Source organism: Salmo salar, chromosome ssa15, assembly GCF_905237065.1.
Source record: "Salmo salar chromosome ssa15, Ssal_v3.1, whole genome shotgun sequence".
Lineage (NCBI taxonomy): Eukaryota > Metazoa > Chordata > Actinopteri > Salmoniformes > Salmonidae > Salmo > Salmo salar.
In genome coordinates this window covers 24,747,364-24,769,258 of record NC_059456.1, presented here as the reverse complement: position 1 = coordinate 24,769,258, position 21,895 = coordinate 24,747,364, and the positions used below count along the sequence as shown (strand labels likewise).

Genomic DNA, 21,895 nt, shown 5'->3' with positions numbered 1-21,895 from the left:
GGAATAAAACTCACCACTAATTTGGACTGGGCTAGCGAGGGAGCATTCAGAGATGCTTGCCGCTAAATTTCCGCATAATTGTGTGTGTGTGTGTATGGGTGTGTGTGTGTGTGTGTGTGTGTGTGTGTGTGTGTGTGTGTGTGTGTGTGTGTGTGTGTGTGTGTGTGTGTGTGTGTGTGTGTGTGTGTGTGTGTGTGTGTGTGTGTGTGTGTTTGGAGGAAACACGTATGTGGTGTCTGATGGTGTTGTCCAGATGTGCTGTGGATTTTTATGTTGCTTAATAGGCGAGTCTTAAATGCGTAAAGAAATCACACCGCGTCAAGCTATGTCACAATGTGTGTGTGGATGTGTGTCACCCATTGCTTTTGGGTTAAGTCAAGGCTTAAGTCAAAATGAAAAGCAGTTGTTGTTTGTGTGAAGAAGGAGTAGAAGGAGAAGAAGGAGTAGAAGGAGTAGAAGGAGTAGAAAGAGAAGGAGAAGGAGTAGAAGGAGAAGAAGGAGTAGAAGGAGTAGAAGGAGTAGAAGGAGTAGAAGGAGTAGAAGGAGTAGAAGGAGTAGAAGGAGTAGAAAGAGAAGGAGAAGGAGTAGAAGGAGAAGGAGAAGGAGTAGAAGGAGAAGAAGGAGTAGAAGGAGTAGAAGGAGTAGAAGGAGTAGAAGGAGTAGAAGGAGTAGAAGGAGTAGCGACTAGCAAGAAGCGATAGTGGTACTGATATGCTTTCTCAGTTGATCTGTGAATGAAAGGAGACTGTTTCTACAAGGTGTCTGACGTAGTACTGTTGAAGTACCACAGTGTATATGTAGTTTGCTGCACACTGAGAGAGATTTTCCATACATACACCTTGTGATTGAGATTGAATGCTGTGAATGCTGTAGTGTTGAGCCAAAGGCCTTGCTGTGCAGAGCTATAATTCTAAAGATTGAATATGTTGCCAACAACAATACACTTTTTTATTTATTTTTGGAGACGCTTTCGACCGACCAGGGATTGTCACAACAATTAGAAACCTGCCCTGCAACATAGACAAGAGACTTACCCCTGCTTTAAAACCAGTCTTTAGGTAACAACTTAAGCCTTTCATAGATGACAGACATGGGATAAAAAGCTCTTTAGACATTTTTCTAAGTCTATTGTACAGTCTGCAAACTTCAGAGAATATGTTCCCCATTTAGGAAATAGGAGCGCTGTTCTGACCAGGGTGTGTTCTGACCAGGGCATGTTTTGACCAGGGCGTGTTCTGACCAGGGCGTGTTCTGACCAGGGCGTGTTCTGACCAGGGCGTGTTCTGACCGGGGAGGGTTCTGACCAGGGCATGTTCTGACCAGGGTGTGTTCTGACCAGGGCGTGTTCTGACCAGGGCGTGTTCTGACCAGGGCGGGTTCTGACCAGGGCATGTTCTGACCAGGGCGGGTTCTGACCAGGGCGGGTTCTGACCAGGTCGTGTTCTGACCAGGGCGGGTTCTGACCAGGGCGTGTTCTGACCAGGGCGGGTTCTGACCAGGGCATGTTCTGACCAGGGCGTGTTCTGACCAGGGCGTGTTCTGACCAGGGCGGGTTCTGACCAGGGCGTGTTCTGACCAGGGCGTGTTCTGACCAGGGCGGGTTCTGACCAGGGCGTGTTCTGACCAGGGCGGGTTCTGACCAGGGCGTGTTCTGACCAGGGCGGGTTCTGACCAGGGCGTGTTCTGACCAGGGTGTGTTCTGACCAGGGCGTGTTTTGACCAGGGCGTGTTTTGACCAGGGCGTGTTCATTCACCGAATGTTTCTGTTGAAAAGTAGATGGTGTGTTTACATTCTGACTGTGTGTGGTTTTGTAAAGATGGTCTTGTGTGTTTGAGAGAAGGGTTAATCCCAGTTACTTTAGTGTTATTATGTATCTTAGTATCTTATTGGCTGATCTGTCTGTCTGATATAGTACTGTTAAAGTGAAGAGACAGACTGCAGTGTCTACACTTAATTAAGTTAAATTGTTAACAGCTTCATTATTAAGTTAAAATGTTAACAGCTTCATTATTAACTTAGATTGTTAATAGCTACATTATTAAGTTACATTGTTAACAGCTACATTATTAAGTTAAATTGTTAACAGCTACATTATTAAGTTACATTGTTACCAGCTACATTATTAAGTTACATTGTTACCAGCTACATTATTAAGTTACATTGTTAACAGCTACATTATTAAGTTAAATTGCTAACAGCTACATTATAAGTTAGATTGTTAACAGCTACATTATTAAGTTAAATTGCTAACAGCTACATTATTAAGTTAGATTGTTAATAGCTACATTATTAAGTTAGATTGTTAACAGCTACATTATTAAGTTCAATTATTAACAGCTACATTATTAAGTTAAAATGTTAACAGCTACATTATTAAGTTAAATTGCTAACAGCTACATTATTAAGTTAAATTGCTAACAGCTACATTATTAAGTTACATTGTTAACAGCTACATTATTAAGTTACATTGTTAACAGCTACATTATTAAGTTCAATTTTTAACAGCTACATTATTAAGTTACATTGTTAACAGCTACATTATTAAGTTACATTGTTACCAGCTACATTATTAAGTTACATTGTTACCAGCTACATTATTAAGTTACATTGTTAACAGCTACATTATTAAGTTACATTGTTAACAGCTACATTATTAAGTTACATTATTAACAGCTACATTATTAAGTTACATTGTTGTCAGTTGTGTGAATCACAGATAAATAATGGAAATGATGTTGTTCAGATAATACCATATCTTCTTTTCGTTTTATTAAATCTTGTAATAATGTTTGTACTGTACCTGCTCAATAATTTGATCTAAATCATTGTGGAGTTTTATATTGTATATATCCCCCCTCCTTATTTAAAAAGAGAAAGAAATCCCATTTGGCTGATGACAATAGACCCAGGGGAATTATCTCTGCAAGGTTACAGAGGTACCATGATAACAAGTCAACCTAAACACACACACACACACACACACACACACACACACACACACACACACACACACACACACACACACACACACACACACACACACACACACACACACACACACACACACACACACACACACACACACCTTCTCCTCCGTACTCTTTCCCAGAACAGAGCTAAAAGAACGAGTCAGATGTTATCAGTGTGATTGGAGCCAGCGGAGCAAGGAGCTAGTCTGGGCCTGTGGCAGGAGGTAACAGCCAGTGTAGCCAGGGCTGGGGTGTGGTGGGACAGTCTGCGTGTGTGTTAGACTGGATGGATGAAAGCCTTCTTAACTGTAAGCTATGCAGGAGCCGTGCCAGGAGAAGGACATGTATCAGATTGATAAGAGCCAGGGGATTCTCTCTCTCTCTCTCTCTTTCTCTGTCTCTCTCTCTCTCTCTCTCTCTCTCTCTCTCTCTCTCTCTCTCTCTCTCTCTCTCTCTCTCTCTCTCTCTCTCTCTCTTCTCTCTGTCTCTCTCTCTCTCTTTCTCTCTTTCTATCAATTCAACGGGCTTTGTTGGCATGGGAAACATATGTTTACATTCCCAAGCAAGTGAAATAGATAATAAACAAAGTGAAATAAATAATAATAAATGAACAGTAAACATTACACTCCAAAAGAATAAAGACATTTCAAATGTCACATCTCTCTCTCCATCTACAGGAGCAGAGAAATATACCCATAGGGGAAGTCCAGGGCCAAACACATCCCCATCGTTCTCACAAACCCAACTGTCACTGAGTGTGTCAGGGGAGTGTGTGTGTGTGTGTGTGTGTGTGTGTCTCTGTGTGTGTCTTCTGCTGTGCGTGAATGTGATTTAGGGGAGGGGAAGGGGGGTGTTGTGGAGTGTTATTTTAGCTAACACCTCCTTTGGTTCGATACGCCCTCACTCTGTTTGAGAAGTCCACAGATAGAGAGAGTTTACCTGGAGACATGGCTTTTATAGTGATAACATCTCCTCCCTGTTGTTCTACTGTCTCCTATTGAAGCCTGAATGTGTGCTGTAGCTGACTGTCATAGTGTAGTGGACCACCCATTCACATACTAGGTATTACTGTAACATCCCTTCTGCTGGTGTCTGTCTATCTGATCCTAGATCAGCAGTCCCACTCTGAGAAGTTGTGAATACGGTCCCGGGTCTAAGGCAGCATGTGACGAGCAGGTTTTTATGGCTCCCTGATTGGTTAGGATAGAAGGCTTGTTCTCTGTGAGAGTGGTGGTACTTTAGAGTGTAATAAGGGAAGGATTTAACTGGCTGGGCCAGCTGGGGATGTCTGAGCCCAGAGAATGCTCCACGCTGCTGCTGAGGGTTAGTAACCCACATTTCAGCATGTCTGCCAGTCCCCTAGTGTCCCAGTCCTGCAGGCTCAGTACCAACCTCAGTCCTCTATCCCTCAGTCCTCTATGTCTCAGTCCTCTATCCCTCAGTCCTCTATCCCTCAGTCCTCTATGTCTCAGTTCTCTATCCCTCAGTCCTCTATCCCTCAGTCCTCTATGTCTCAGTTCTCTATCCCTCAGTCCTCTATCCCTCAGTCATCTATATCTCAGTCCTCTATCCCTCAGTCCTCTATCCCTCAGTCCTCTATCCCTCAGTCCTCTATGTCTCAGTCCTCTATCCCTCAGTCCTCTATCCCTCAGTTTTCTATGTCTCAGTTCTCTATGTCTCAGTCCTCTATGTCTCAGTCCTCTATGTCTCAGTCGTCATTGTCTCAGTCCTCTATGTCTCAGTCCTCTATGTCTCAGTCCTCTATGTCTCAGTTCTCTATGTCTCAGTCCTCTATGTCTCAGTCCTCTATGTCTCAGTCCTCTATGTCTCAGTCCTCTATGTCTCAGTCCTCTATGTCTCAGTCCTCTATGTCTCAGTTCTCTATGTCTCAGTCCAACATCCCCACCCCTAGTGCTCACCATTCTCCTCCAATCCCTCCTGTTTCTTCCCAGCTCAAGCCCCAGACCCAGCCTTAGTCCCCCTACTCCCCACCTGGGACAGGCTTACAGTACCTCCCACAGCCCTGCAGAGCAGCAGAACAGCCAGACTCCATGTGACATTTTGAAATCTCAGCAAAATGATTATTACAGAGAGAGAGCCCATATGAACTGACAGAGAGAAAGAGACCATATTAACTGACAGACAGAGAGAGAGACCATATGAACTGACAGAGAGAGAGACCATATGAACTGACAGAGAGAGAGACCATATGAACTGACAGAGAGAGAGAGAGACCATATGAACTGACAGAGAGAGAGAGACCATATGAACTGACAGAGAGAGAGCGAGACCATATGAACTTACAGAGAGAGAGACCATATGAACTGACAGAGAGAGAGAGAGAGAGAGACCATATGAACTGACAGAGAGAGAGAGAGACCATATGAACTGACAGAGAGAGAGAGAGCCCATATGAACTGACAGAGAGAGAGACCATATGAACTGACAGAGAGAGAGAGAGCCCATATGAACTGACAGAGAGAGAGAGAGAGAGACCATATGAACTGACAGAGAGAGAGACCATATGAACTGACAGAGAGAGAGACCATATGAACTGACAGAGAGAGAGAGACCATGTGAACTGACAGAGAGAGAGAGAGACCATATGAACTGACAGAGAGAGAGAGAGACCATATGAACTGACAGAGAGAGAGCGAGACCATATGAACTGACAGAGAGAGAGACCATATGAACTGACAGAGAGAGAGAGAGAGACCATATGAACTGACAGACAGAGAGAGACCATATGAACTGACAGAGAGAGAGCGAGACCATATGAACTTACAGAGAGAGAGACCATATGAACTGAGAGAGAGAGAGAGAGAGACCATATGAACTGACAGAGAGAGAGAGAGACCATATGAACTGACAGAGAGAGAGAGACCATATGAACTGACAGAGAGAGAGAGCCCATATGAACTGACAGAGAGAGAGACCATATGAACTGACAGAGAGAGAGAGACCATATGAACTGACAGAGAGAGAGACCATATGAACTGACAGAGAGAGAGACCATATGAACTGACAGAGAGAGAGAGAGAGACCATATGAACTGACAGAGAGAGAGACCATATGAACTGACAGAGAGAGAGAGACCATATGAACTGACAGAGAGAGAGACCATATGAACTGACAGAGAGAGAGACCATATGAACTGACAGAGAGAGAGACCATATGAACTGACAGAGAGAGACCATATGAACGGACAGAGAGAGAAACCATATGAACTGACAGACAGAGCGAGAGACCATATGAACTGACAGAGAGAGAGACCATATGAACTGACAGAGAGAGAGACCATATGAACTGACAGAGAGAGACCATATGAACGGACAGAGAGAGAAACCATATGAACTGACAGACAGAGCGAGAGACCATATGAACTGACAGACAGAGAGAGACCATATGAACTGACAGAGAGAGAGACCATATGAACTGACAGAGAGAGACCATATGAACAGACAGAGAGAGAGAGAAACCATATGAACGGACAGAGAGAGAGAGACCATATGAACTGACAGAGGGAGAGACCATATGAACTGACAGAGAGAGAGAGAGAGCATATGAACTGACAGAGAGAGAGAGAGATAGACCATATGAACTGACAGAGAGAGAGAGACCATATGAACTGACAGAGAGAGAGACCATATGAACTGACAGAGAGAGAGAGAGCATATGAACTGACAGAGAGAGAGAGAGACAATATGAACTGACAGAGAGAGAGAGAGAGACCATATGAACTGACAGAGAGAGAGACCATATGAACTGACAGAGAGAGAGAGAGCATATGAACTGACAGAGAGAGACCATATGAACTGACAGAGAGAGAGACCATATGAACTGACAGAGAGAGAGAGAGACCATATGAACTGACAGAGAGAGAGAGAGACCATATGAACTGACGGAGAGAGAGAGAGAGAGACCATATGAACTGACAGAGAGAGAGACCATATGAACTGACAGAGAGAGAGAGACCATATGAACTGACAGAGAGAGAGAGACCATATGAACTGACAGAGAGAGAGAGACCATATGAACTGACAGAGAGAGAGAGAGAGACCATATGAACTGACGGAGAGAGAGAGAGAGAGACCATATGAACTGACAGAGAGAGAGAGACCATATGAACTGACAGAGCGAGACCATATGAACTGACAGAGAGAGACCATATGAACAGACAGAGAGAGAGACCATATGAACTGACAGACAGAGAGAGCCCATATGAACTGACAGAGAGAGAGACCATATGAATTGACAGAGAGAGAGAGAGACCATATGAACTGACAGAGAGAGAGACCATATGAACTGACAGACAGAGAGAGAGAGACCATATGAACTGACAGACAGAGAGAGCCCATATGAACTGACAGAGAGAGAGACCATATGAACTGACAGAGAGAGAGACCATATGAACTGACGGAGAGAGAGAGAGAGAGAGAGACCATATGAACTGACAGAGAGAGAGAGACCATATGAACTGACGGAGAGAGAGAGAGAGAACCATATGAACTGACAGAGAGAGAGAGAGAGACCATATGAACTGACAGAGAGAGAGACCATATGAACTGACAGAGAGAGAGCTACCATATGAACTGACAGAGAGAGAGAGACCATATGAACTGACAGAGAGAGAGAGAGACCATATGAACTGACGGAGAGAGAGAGAGAGAGACCATATGAACTGACAGAGAGAGAGAGACCATATGAACTGACAGAGCGAGACCATATGAACTGACAGAGAGAGAGAGACCATATGAACTGACAGAGAGAGAGAGACCATATGAACTGACAGAGCGAGACCATATGAACTGACAGAGAGAGACCATATGAACAGACAGAGAGAGAGACCATATGAACTGACAGAGAGAGAGACCATATGAACTGACAGAGAGAGAGACCATATGAACTGACAGAGAGAGAGAGAGAGACCATATGAACTGACGGAGAGAGAGAGAGAGAGACCATATGAACTGACAGAGAGAGAGAGACCATATGAACTGACAGAGCGAGACCATATGAACTGACAGAGAGAGACCATATGAACAGACAGAGAGAGAGACCATATGAACTGACAGACAGAGAGAGCCCATATGAACTGACAGAGAGAGAGACCATATGAATTGACAGAGAGAGAGAGACCATATGAACTGACAGAGAGAGAGACCATATGAACTGACAGACAGAGAGAGAGAGACCATATGAACTGACAGACAGAGAGAGCCCATATGAACTGACAGAGAGAGAGACCATATGAACTGACAGAGAGAGAGACCATATGAACTGACGGAGAGAGAGAGAGAGAGAGAGACCATATGAACTGACAGAGAGAGAGAGAGACCATATGAACTGACGGAGAGAGAGAGAGAGAGACCATATGAACTGACAGAGAGAGAGAGAGAGACCATATGAACTGACAGAGAGAGAGACCATATGAACTGACAGAGAGAGAGCTACCATATGAACTGACAGAGAGAGAGAGACCATATGAACTGACAGAGAGAGAGAGAGAGACCATATGAACTGACGGAGAGAGAGAGAGAGAGACCATATGAACTGACAGAGAGAGAGAGACCATATGAACTGACAGAGCGAGACCATATGAACTGACAGAGAGAGAGAGACCATATGAACTGACAGAGAGAGAGAGACCATATGAACTGACAGAGCGAGACCATATGAACTGACAGAGAGAGACCATATGAACAGACAGAGAGAGAGACCATATGAACTGACAGAGAGAGAGACCATATGAACTGACAGAGAGAGAGAGAGACCATATGAACTGACAGAGAGAGAGACCATATGAACTGACAGACAGAGAGAGAGAGACCATATGAACTGACAGACAGAGAGAGCCCATATGAACTGACAGAGAGAGAGACCATATGAACTGACAGAGAGAGAGAGAGACCATATGAACTGACAGAAAGAAAGACCATGTGAACTGACAGAGAGAGAGAGACCATATGAACTGACAGAGAGAGAGACCATATGAGTGCAAATCAATCCCAGAACAACAGCAAAGGACCTTGTGAAGATGCTGGAGGAAACAGGTACAAAGTATCTATATCCACAGTAAAACGAGTCCTATATCGACATAACCTGAAAGGCCGCTCAGCAAGGTAGAAGCCACTGCCACAAAACCGCCATAAAAAAGCCAGTCTACGATTTGCAACTGCACATGGGGACAAAGATCGTACTTTTTGGAGAAACGTCCTCTGGTCTGATGAAACAAAAATAGAACTGTTCGACCATAATGACCATCGTTATGTTTGGAGGAAAAAGGGGGAGGCTTGCAAGCCGAAGAACATCATCCCAACCGTGAAGCAGCATCATGTTGTGGGGGTGGACAACAATGTTAAGGTATTGGAGTGGCCATCACAAAACCCTGATCTCAATCCTATGGAAAATTTGTGGGCAGAAAAGAAAAAGCGTGTGCGAGCAAGGAGGCCTACAAACCTGACTCAGTTACACCAGCTCTGTCAGGAGGAATGGCCAACATTCACTCAACTTATTGTGGGAAGCTTGTGGAAGGCTACCCGAAACGTTTGACCCAAGTTAAACAATTTAAAGGCAATGCTACCAAATACTAATTGAGTGAATGTAAACTTCTGACCCACTAGGAATGTGATGAAAGAAATAAAAGCTGGAATAAATCATTCTCTCTACTATTATTCTGACATTTCACATTCTTATAATTAAGTGGTGATCCTAACTGACCTAAGACAGGGAATTTTTATTTGGATTAAATGTCAGGAATTGTGAAAAACTGAGTTTAAATGTATTTGGCTAAGGTGTTTGTAAACTTCCAACGTCAACTGTCTGTCTGTCTGTCTGTCTGTCTGTCTGTCTGTCTGTCTGTCTGTCTGTCTGTCTGTCTGTCTGTCTGTCTGTCTGTCTGTCTGTCTGTCTGTCTGTCTGTCTGTCTGTCTGTCTGTCTGTCTGTCTGTCTGTCTGTCTGTCTGTCTGTCTGTCTGTCTGTCTCTCTCTCTCTCTCTCTCTCTCTCTCTCTCTCTCTCTCTCTCTCTCTCTCTCACTATTCCCTTAATCTTGTTTTCTCTCAACCACAAACACATATGATAGTCATCCATCAACCTCATCCAGCGACACATGATAGACAGCAGACACAGTGGACCCCCCCCCCCCACACACACGCACACACATAAACACTACAGTTATGAGTCGATGAGTCAGGCCCACAGAGATGCCTCAGGAAGCTTAGCTAATGCACTTTTGGAGCTCAGTGTTTTGTTGTTGAGCGACTACAGAGACTGAGTCAAGAACCATAGCTCTTACTGTCAGAGAGGTCTTTCCAGCTCTTTTTCACAGCTTGTCCCCGTGCCCTGAGAGATGCCTTGGAGGCTTGGAGCACAGCAGAGCAGCTCTCATAGTTTGCTACACGAGAGGCTGGTTGTTATTGTCTGTCTCTGGTTATGCTGCTGGAGATACATGATACACGAGAGGCTGGTTGTTATTGTCTGTTTCTGTTTATGATACCTGTATTGTTCCATTCACTCAGTTGACCTGCATCTCATGAGACATACTGGTCAGGGAGGCAGATATACATACCTTAGACAGGTGTGTGTGTGTGTGTGTGGTGTGTGTGTGTGTGTGTGTGTGTGTGTGTGTGTGTGTGTGTGTGTGTGTGTGTGTGTGTGTGTGTGTGTGTGTGTGTTTGTGTGTGTGCGTGCGCATGTGCGTGTGCGTGTTTGTCCTTGTATCCCACACACCGATTTGGCAGCCCGTCCCCTTAAAGCCTCCCTCTGTCTGTCAGGGCTTTCAGCAGGCCTAGTTCAGATTGGCTGCAGATGCACACACACACACACACACACACACACACACACACACACACACACACACACACACACACACACACACACACACACACACACACACACACACACACACACACACACACACCGACAGAGCTCACACATATGTAAGTGGTTATAGTTGGCTTGGGCCTGGTTTGAGTTAGTTTGAGAGCCTTACCCTGTTCCTGCTACTGCCACCCTCACAGTGGCTATATGGTGCTCTGCTCTGCTCTGATCTGCTCTGCTCTGCTCTGTTCTGCTCTGTTCTGTTCTGCTCTGCTCTGCTCTGCTCTGCTCTGCTCTGTTCTGCTCTGCTCTGCTCTGTTCTGCTCTGCTCTGTTATGCTCTGTTCTGCTCTGCTCTGTTCTGCTCTGCTCTGTTCTGCTCTGTTCTGTTCTGCTCTGTTCTGTTCTGCTCTGTTCTGCTCTGCTCTGTTCTGTTCTGCTCTGACCTGCTCTGCTCTGTTCTGCTCTGCTCTGTTCTGCTCTGTTCTGTTCTGCTCTGTTCTGTTCTGCTCTGTTCTTCTCTGTTCTGTTCTGCTCTGCTCTGTTCTGCTCTGTTCTTCTCTGTTCTGTTCTGCTCTGTTCTGTTCTGCTCTGCTCTGCTCTGTTCTGTTCTGCTCTGTTCTGTTCTGCTCTGTTCTTCTCTGTTCTGTTCTGCTCTGTTCTGCTCTGCTCTGTTCTGTTCTGCTCTATTCTATTCTGTTCTGTTCTGCTCTGTTCTGTTCTGCTATATTCTGTTCTGTTTTGTGTTGCTCTGCTCTGTTCTGCTCTGCTCTGTTCTGCTCTGCTCTGTTCTGCTCTGTTCTGTTCTGCTCTATTCTGTTCTGTTTTGTGTTGCTCTGCTCTGTTCTGCTCTGTTCCCTTCTGCTCTATTCTGTTCTGATTTGTGTTGCTCTGCTCTGTTCTGCTCTGTTCTGCTCTGCTCTGTTCTGTTCTGCTCTGTTCTGCTCTGCTCTGTTCTGTTCTGCTCTGTTCTGTTCTGCTCTGTTCTGTTCTGCTCTATTCTGTTCTGTTTTGTGTTGCTCTGCTCTGTTCTGCTCTGCTCTGTTCTGCTCTGCTCTGTTCTGCTCTGTTCTGTTCTGCTCTATTTTGTTCTGTTCTGCTCTATTCTGTTCTGCTCTGCTCTGTTCTGCTCTGTTTTGTTCCTCTGCTCTGCTCTGCTCTATTCTGCTCTATTCTGTTCTGCTCTGCTCTATTCTGTTCTGCTCTATTCTGCTCTGCTCTATTCTGCTCTGCTCTGTTCTGCTTTGCTCTATTCTGTTCTGCTCTATTCTGTTTTGCTCTGCTTTATTCTGTTCTGCTCTGTTCTGCTCTGCTCTGTTCTGCTCTGCTCTGCTCTGTTATGTCCTGTTCTGTTCTGCTCTGCTCTGTTCTGTTCTACTCTGTTATGTTCTGCTCTGCTCTATTCTTCTATTCTGTTCTTCTCTGCTCTGTTATGTTCTGCTCTGCTCTATTCTGTTCGGTTGTATTCTGTTCTTCTCTGTTCTGTTCTACTCTGTTCTGTTCTGCTCTGTTCTATTCTGTTCTATTCTGTTCTGTTCTGCTCTATTCTATTCTGTTCTGTTCTGCTCTGTTCTGTTCTGCTATATTCTGTTCTGTTTTGTGTTGCTCTGCTCTGTTCAGTTCTGTTCTGTTCTGCTCTGTTCTGTTCTGCTATATTCTGTTCTGTTTTGTGTTGCTCTGCTCTGTTCAGTTCTGTTCTGTTCTGCTCTGTTCTGTTCAGTTCTGTTCTATTCTGTTCTGTTCTGCTCAACATAGCCTTCTATTGCCTGATTATCCCCCATTATGACAAACAACAAACCATTGGAGCAGAGCTGAGAGGGGCATGCAGAGAAGGCAGAGACAGCAGAGACAGGAGGGGAAGGATGGGAAGGAAAGGGAGAAGGGGGCGAGGGGAGAAGGTGAGGGGTGAAGAGAGAGGGGAGCGGGGTGAGGAGACAGGGAGGAGAGCAGAGGGGTGAGTTTGAAGGGGACCTCCGGGAGCCTCTAGATCCCAGCCAGGCTAATGAGAACCTGTTTACAACATCAGAGGGGTCAGATCAAACACCAGAGGGGTCAGCTACAACACCAGAGGGGTTAGATACAAGACCAGAGGGGTTAGATACAAGACCAGAGGGGTTAGATACAAGACCAGAGGGGTTAGATACAAGACCAGAGGGGTTAGATACAAGACCAGAGGGGTTAGATACAAGACCAGAGGGGTTAGATACAAGACCAGAGGGGTTAGATACAAGACCAGAGGGGTTAGATACAAGACCATAGGGGTTAGATACAAGACCATAGGGGTTAGATACACCACCAGAGGGGTCAGCTCCTTCCCAGGATGGGAGGCCCTATTTGTGTATGGGTTTGTCAGGAGTGTGTGTGTGTGTGTGTGTGTGTGTGTGTGTGTGTGTGTGTGTGTGTGTGTGTGTGTGTGTGTGTGTGTGTGTGTGTGTGTGTGTGTGTGTGTGTGTGTGTGTGTGTGTGTGTGTGTGTGTGTTTGTAACTAGCTCTCACAGACTCATGTCAGAATTTGACGTTCATCCATGTTTCTCAAATGTCACATTTTTAAGTTGTTGCAAACGTCAAATTTCAAAGTGTTTAAGGTTAAGTTTAGGCATTAACTCTGAATGGTTAAGGTAAGGGTTAAGGGTTGGAATAGGGATAGCGAGTGTTACCGTGTGTTACCGTGACTGCTGCGTCAAACCTCACCAAGCCTCACTTTCTTCAACCCCCAGATGTAACCATTCAATACCATGGAACACTTCTCTCTCCCTCTCCCTCTCCCTCTCTTTCTCTCTCTCCCTCTCCCTCTCCCTCTCTTTCTCTCTCTCTCTCCCTCTCCCTCTCCCTCCCTCTCTCTCTCTCTCTCTCTCTCTCCCTCCCTCTCTTTCTCTCTCTCCCTCTCCCTCTCTTTCTCTCTCCCTCTCCCTCTCTTTCTCTCTCCCTCTCCCTCTCCCTCTCTTCTCTCTCCCTCCCTCCCTCCCTCCCTCCCTCCCTCCTCCCTCCCTCCCTCCCTCCCTCCCTCCCTCCCTCCCTCTCTATCTCTTTCTCTCCCTCTCTCTCTCTCTCTCCCTCCCTCTCTATCTCTTTCTCACTCTCTCCCTCTCTCTCCCTCCCTCCCCCCTCTCTCTTTCTCTCCCTCCCTCTCTCTCTCTCCCTCCCTCCCCTCTCTCTCTCTCTCTCTCTCCCTCCCTCCCCTCTCTCTCTCTCTCTCTCTCTCCCCCTCTCTCACTCTCTCTCCCCCCCTCTCTCTCTGCTCCCTGGCATTGTGTTTGTGCTTTTAAGACAAGTAATTGCTATAAAAGCCAATCTGGAAAGAATAAAAGCGCTGTTAGGTTTAAGATCTAAGGTCCCTACAGAATACCTAATTGGCTGGTGGGGGTTTAGTAAAAACTAACCCAGGAGGGAGGGAAACTATTGTATGATTGGCCCACCTATACGCATATACCTACCATTAATGATGTCCTGTCTGATTACTGGCTCCTCCCACTGAATTTGGAGTAGAATAATGTTAAGGGGGCAGGAAGGGGGGAGGAGGGGGGGCAGGAGGGGAGAGGAAAGGTGAGGAGGGGAGAGGAAAGGTGAGGAGGGGTGAGGAGGGGGGTGAGGAGGGGATGAGGAGGGGGCAGGAGGGATGAGGAGGGGGCAGGAGGGGTGAGGAGGGGGCAGGAGGGGCAGGAGGGGGAGGGCAGGAGGGGGCAGGAGGGGTGAGGAGGGGCAGGAGGGGATGAGGAGGGGTGAGGAAGGGGAAGTTAATTGGGCCATTTGATCTCATCATTGTCTCCATGGAGATGACAGTGTAAGCATGGTAACTAGTAGTTGAACTTTGTGGTCAGTGGAAGATGTTGTGTATGAGAGGACAGAAGGTTGTGTGTGTGTGTGTGTGTGTATATGAGAGGACAAAAGGTTGTATGTGTGTGTGTGTGTGTGTGTGTGTGTGTGTGTGTGTGTGTGTGTGTGTGTGTGTGTGTGTGTGTATGTGAGGACAGAAGTGTGTGTGTGTGTGTGTGTGTGTGTGTGTGTGTGTGTGTGTGTGTGTGTGTGTGTGTGTGTGTGTGTGTGTGTGTGTGTATGAGAGGACAGAAGTGTGTGTGTGTGTGTGTATGTGTTTGTGTATGAGAGGACAGAAGTGTGTGTGTGTGTGTGTGTGTGTGTGTGTGTGTGTGTGTGTGTGTGTGTGTGTGTGTGTGTGTGTGTGTGTGTGTGCGTGCGTGCGTGCGTGCGTGTGTGTGTGTGTGTGTGTGTATGAGAGGACAGAAGTGTGTGTATGTGTGTGTATGAGAGGACAGAAGTGTGTGTGTGTGTGTGTGTGTGTGTGTGTGTGTGTGTGTGTGTGTGTGTGCGTGCGTGCGTGCGTGCGTGCGTGCGTGTGTGTGTGTGTATGAGAGGACAGAAGTGTGTGTATGTGTGTGTGTATGAGAGGACAGAAGTGTGTGTGTGTGTGTGTGTGTGTGTGTGTGTGTGTGTGTGTGTGTGTGTGTGTGTGTGTGTGTGTATGAGAGGACAGAAGTGTGTGTATGTGTGTATCAGTGGATAGACGATGGTAATTACTGCAAATTGAATCATAGCATGGCCCGCGAGGATTTAATGAGAGCCTTTATTGGCTGGAGAGATAGCTACATCGCTCCCCTTGCTCCCTGGTGTGTGTGTGTGTGTGTGTGTGTGTGTGTGTGTGTGTGTGTGTGTGTGTGTGTGTGTGTGTGTGTGTGTGTGTGTGTGTGTGTGTGTGTGTGTGTGTGTGTGTGTGTGTGTGACTCCGTCTGGCTCTACTACATGTAGATGCTGTATTTCCTGATGGGGGATTTCACAGCATCACACAGAGACAGCTGATTGGTAAGTCCTGATTGACTCATTTGCATATCCTTTATCTCTCACTCTCTCATCCCCCCCTCTCTCTCTCCTCCTCTCCCTCCATCTCTCTCTCTCCTCCTTTCCCTCTTTCTCTTCCTCCTTCTCTCACTCCTCCTCTCCCTCTTCCTCCTTCTCTCTCTCCTCCGTTCCCTCTCTCCTTCTCTCCCTCCTCCTGTTACTCTCCCTTCTCATGCTTGTAAGGGAAGATGATGAAATTAGGGTTTTTCAGTCATTAGGCATCAGCAGAGAGCCATCAGCAGAGAGCCATCAGCAGAGAGCCATCAGCAGAGAGCCATTATCTGCCAGTCCATTAACTGCCACGCAGCTCTAACAGCATATGGCACTCTCCCTTGAAGATGTGTGAAGATGCAAATTCACACAGGGAGGGGGTCTGTGGGGGTTTGATTAGCTAGCCACACACTCATAGACATACACACACACACACACACACACACACACACACACACACACACACACACACACACACACACACACACACACACACACACACACACACACACACACACATGGCTGAAAAATTCATGACCTAATGTTGAAATATATGTAATTGCAAGACTAAGAGCGTGATAAGGCTTGGATTCCATAGTGCTCTTCCCCCCATGATGTTCAACTGCACTGTTATATCAGGAAAAAGCTCTAAAACCATCATGGTCCCTAAAGACTCTCTACTTACACTCCCCTCCTCCTCATCTCTGGTTCCCTCTCTCCCTCTCTTCTCTCCGTCCAAGTTGTAAGTTGTCCAGCGCTCAGCTGCCAAACAGGTCTGTGAAGACCAGCCAAACTAAACACAGGTAGACAGCCAGGCGTACCACACACGCACACGCTCCACACAGACACACGCACACAGACTCCAGTAACTGTGGCGACGTGTGCCGTCTTGGCTCAGTGATTGGTTAGACAGAGCCCCGGGGAGGCAGGTCAGCGAGTTAATGAGAGGCTCATTTACTGAAATGGTCTGTTCTTCTTTCAATCAGTGCTGTGTGTGTGGAGCCATTTTAAAGAGCCTTTATTTGATCACTAAAGACGTTGATCCTGGGCCGGGAACACCACAGAATCAGAGTAGGACCCATAACATGAAAAAGTGGATGCATATGCCTAGTGAGCACCACAAACTCTATTTCTCTCTCTAGTTCTCTCTCTCTCTCTCTCTATTTCTCTCTCTCTCTATTGCTCTCTCTCTCTCTCTCTATTTCTCTCTCTATTTCTCTCTCTCGCTCTCTCTCTCGCTCTCTCTCTCGCGCTCTCTATTGCTCTCTCTATTGCTCTCTCTATTGCTCTCTCTCTATTTCTCTCTCTATTGCTCTCTCTCTATTGCTCTCTCTATTTCTCTCTCTCTCTCTATTGCTCTCTCTCTATTTCTCTCTCTCTATTTCTCTCTCTATTTCTCTCTCTCTCTCTATTTCTCTCTCTCTCTCTCTATTTCTCTCTCTCTATTTCTCTCTCTCTCTCTCTATTTCTCTCTCTCTCTATTTCTCTCTCTCTCTTTCTCTCTCTCTCTCTATTCTCTCTCTCTCTCTATTGCTCTCTCTCTCTCTATTTCTCTCTCTCTCTCTATTTCTCTCTCTCTAACTTTTATTTCTCTCTAACTCTCTCTCTCTCTAACTCTCTCTCTCTCTAACTCTCTCTCTATTTCTCTCTAACTCTCTCTATTTCTCTCTAACTCTCTCTCTATTTCTCTCTAACTCTCTCTCTAACTCTCTCTCTATTTCTCTCTAACTCTCTCTCTAACTCTCTCTCTCTCTCTCTCTCTCTCTCTCTCTCTCTCTCTCTCTCTCTATATATATATATATATATATATATATATATATATATATATATATATATATAAATAAACATAAATATAGGTTGTATTTACAATGGTGTTTGTTCTTCACCGCTTGCCCTTTCCTTTTGGCAACAGGTCACAAATGTTGCTGCTGTGACTGCACACTGTGTTATTTCACCCAGTAGATATGGGAGTTTATCAACATTTTGTGGGTCTGTGTAATCTGAGGGAAATACAGTTGAAGTTGGAAGTTTACATACACTTAGGTTGGAGTCATTAAAACTCGTTTTTGAACCACTCCACAAATTTCTTGTTAACAAACAATAGTTTTGGCAAGTCGGTTAGGACATCTACTTTGTGCATGACACAAGTCATTTTTCCAACAATTGTTTACAGACAGATTATTTCACTTATAATTCACTGTATCACAATTCCAGTGGGTCAGAAGTTTACATACACTAAGTTGACTGTGCCTTTAAACCTCCCTTTGCCAAGATAACAGGTCTGAGTCTTCTCCTATAATGCATAATGAGTTTGGAGAACACTTGACAAGGGATCTGAGACCATTCCTCCATACAGAATCTCTCCAGATCCTTCAGATTCCCAGGTCCAAGCTTGTGGACTCTCCTCTTCAGCTTATCCCACAGGTTTTCTATGGGGTCTGGTTCAGGGGACTGGGAAGACCATGGCAAAACCTTGATTCTGTGGTCAGTGAACCATTTTTGTGTTGATTTTGAGGTGTGTTTTGGATCATTGTCCTGCTGGAAGATCCAACCACGGCCCAGTTTAAGCTTCCTAGCAGAGGCAGTCAGGTTTTGATGTAATATCTTCTGGTACTTGATGGAGTCCATGACACCATGTATCCTAACAAGTTGTCCAGGACCTTTGGAAGAAAAACAGCCCCACAACATCAAAGATCCACCCCCATGGATGAGGTACTTTTCTGCATGACTATCTCTCTGTCTACGCCAAACCCACCTCTGGTGTTTGCTTCCAAAAAGCTAAATTTTCGTCTCATCTGACCATAGAACCCGGTCACATTGAAAGTTCCAGTAACGTTTGGCAAACTGTCTCCGCTTGAGTTTGTTGTTTGATGACAGGAAAGGCTTTTTTTATGGCAACCTTCCTGAACAACTTGTGGTTACGTAGGTGGCGTCTGATCATAGTTTTGGAGACTTTCTGACCCCAAAACCCAACTAACGTCTGCAATTCTCCAGCTGTGATCCTTGGAGATTTCTTGTCCACTCAAACCATCCTCCTCACTGTGCTCGGGGTCAATATAGGACACACGTCCTCTTCCAGGCTGATTGTTAACATCTCCAGTTGTTTTAAACTTCTTCATTATTGCCCTGATCGTGGAAATGGGCATTTTCAACCGTTGAGCTATTTTCTTAAAGACATTTCCTGATTTGTGCAGCTCAACAACCTCTGTCACACATCATTACTGTATTCTCAGGTCTTTCCAATAGTGATGGATGACTAAGTGAACTTGGCCTGTGCGTCACCTCATATTTATACCCCAGTGAAACAGGAAGTCATGGCTTACCACTTAAGTGTTCCTAATCACTCAGGTGAACTTAAAAACATCAAATATGAATGGGAATATACTTCAGCTAGATTTTACTCATAAGAATTTCTAGGGGTGACAATAATTGTGGCACACATGTTTTGGAGAAAAATATTTATTTCCCATTTATTTAAAAAACATCATTTTACTTCAATTTAAGGTTTGATTTTGGTGAATATTTTGAATGAAATACCAAGAGGATAAACAGCAAAGACCTTTTTTTCACAGCCATTTTGCTCATATTTACCAACGGTGCCAATATTAGTGGAAGGCACTGTAGGTTTCCACACTACCTTCCTTCCATCTATAGCATTTCTTAATATTATTCCGTTCCTTTGGCTTTGATGCCTCATGATTGAGTATTGCTCTGTTCAAGTAGGTGCTCTGAGAGACTCTGGGTTGAGGTCAGTGATAAAGTAGTCTACAGTACTACTGCCAAGAGATGAGCCATAGGTGTACCTACCATAGGCGTCCCCTCGAAGCCCACAGTACCATTGACTATGTACTATACATACCCAGCATGCGACAGAGCTGCAGTAGTTGTGACCTGTTTTTGTTGGTTATGTTGTCATAGTTGTGTCTAAGGGGGGCATATGGGGGAGGGAATACTGTCACCCTCACGGGGGCGTCTCTCTCAATTCAATTTGCTTTATTGGCATGACATAACAATGTACATATTGCCAAAGCTTATTTTGGACATTTACAATATGAAAAAAAAAAGAGAGAATCAAAATTGTCAACGGGACAACAGTAACAACAATAACCAAGGGTCAAAATAACCATACATTCAACAATAACAATAAGCATACAGTAGAGAACATGTGCAGATCTATCTCTCTCTCTCTCTTCCTTTCTCAGCTCCCTCTTTCTTTCCCTCTCCCTCTCTCTCTTGTCATATATCGTTCGTTCCTCCACACCACACCACACACACACACACACACACACACACACACACACCACACATACACACACACACACACACACACACACACACACACACACACACACACACACACACACACACACACACACACACACACACACACACACACACACACACACACACACACACACACACACACACACACACACACACATTAATATTATCCTGCCCCTAGGTAGCCCCGGGTTTGTTTGCATATAGTTTGTATTACTCATATATGCATATGTGTTTGTCTGAGGAGATCACACTAACCATTCTCTCACTCTGGTTATCATCTGACATTCTCTCACTCAGGTTATCATCTGACATTCTCTCACTCAGGTTATCATCTGACATTCTCTCACTCAGGTTATCATATGATATTCTCTCACTCAGGTTATCATATGATATTCTCTCACTCAGGTTATCATATGATATTCTCTCACTCAGGTTATCATATGATATTCTCTCACTCAGGTTATCATCTGACATTCTCTCACTCAGGTTATCATCTGACATTCTCTCACTCAGGTTATCATCTGACATTCTCTCACTCAGGTTATCATCTGACATTCTCTCACTCAGGTTATCATCTCACATTCTCTCACTCAGGTTATCATCTGACATTCTCTCACTCAGGTTATCATCTGACATTCTCTCACTCAGGTTATCATCTGACATTCTCTCACTCAGGTTATCATCTGACATTCTCTCACTCAGGTTATCATCTGACATTCTCTCACTCAGGTTATCATCTGACATTCTCTCACTCAGGTTATCATCTGACATTCTCTCACTCAGGTTATCATATGATATTCTCTCACTCAGGTTATCATATGACATTCTCTCACTCAGGTTATCATCTCACATTCTCTCACTCAGGTTATCATCTCACATTCTCTCACTCAGGTTATCATCTCACATTCTCTCACTCAGGTTATCATCTGATATTCTCTCATGTAGAGCTCAGTGATAAAGTCGACTGTCCTGGGAGAATAGAATACCTCTCTCACGTCGTGTTGTTATGTTGGTGTACAGCAGGGTCGTGTGAAAAGGTCACTGAGATCCTAGTTTTATATGCTGTCATTCCAGACATGCCAAAAGATAATATATGTATGTTGATTATGCCTATGTTATTATGTAGGCGATTCAAAACTCTATTGCAGTATGAGTCAGTCATGCATTCCTTTCTACAGTTTTCTCATGTTAGTCATTTAGCAGGCACCTCTTATTAAAATAGGAACCAACCACTTACAATCTCTCCCTTTTTCTTGCTCCCCCCCTCTTTCTCAGGTAAAGATGAGCCGTCCAGCTACATCTGCACTTCCTGTAAACAGACCTTTACCAGCGCCTGGTTCCTGCTCCAGCATGCCCAACACACCCACGGCATCCGCATCTACCTGGACACACACCCCTCCAACTACACCCTCACCCCTCGCATGGGTGGGGGAGACTCCCTCCCTCGTTCTCCCTTACCAACCTTCCTGGGGGACACCTCTAACCCCTTTCACCTCCTCCGGATGGCGGCGCCACTACTCAGGGAGCACCACCCACACCATCCCCAACATCCTCACCACCCCCGTCCCCCTCCGGGCTATCTGGACACACGGCTCCCTGCCACCCCACCCTTCGTCAGACCCCCGCCCCCCAGACATCTCCTGGAGCGCCTGGGTCCAGAGGAGATGGGGTCCCTGCTCTTCCAGCACCCCAGTGCCTTCGAGAGGGTGATGCGTCTGACCCCAATGGAACCTCCTTCCATGGACTTCTCCAGAAGGCTCAGAGAGCTGGCGGTTGGCAACAATACTAACAACGGAGGCCCTACACCTCCTCTCTCGCCCACCCGGGTGCCCCCCATGCACCGCCTGCTGAGTCCAACTCTCTTCCAGTCGGGCTCCAAGCCTCCACCGTTCCTCACCTACCCCCCACAGCCCTCCACGCCTCAGGGAAACGCCACCACTCCTCCCCGGGGACAGAACCAGGCCCAGGTATGTGCAGTGT

The 21,895-nt window shown here is 45.6% G+C and overlaps 1 protein-coding gene across 2 annotated transcripts in view; it reads left to right on the top strand.

The window, feature by feature from the left end:
* Nucleotides 1-21,895, top strand: part of LOC106571106 (B-cell lymphoma/leukemia 11B) — a 52,814-nt gene that overhangs the window by 25,738 nt on the left and 5,181 nt on the right. For both annotated transcript variants that reach the window (XM_014143783.2, XM_014143784.2), the window contains exon 3: nt 21,191-21,882. In XM_014143783.2, the coding sequence (XP_013999258.1) occupies nt 21,191-21,882 (692 nt within the window). The remainder of the gene's footprint in view (nt 1-21,190; nt 21,883-21,895) is intronic.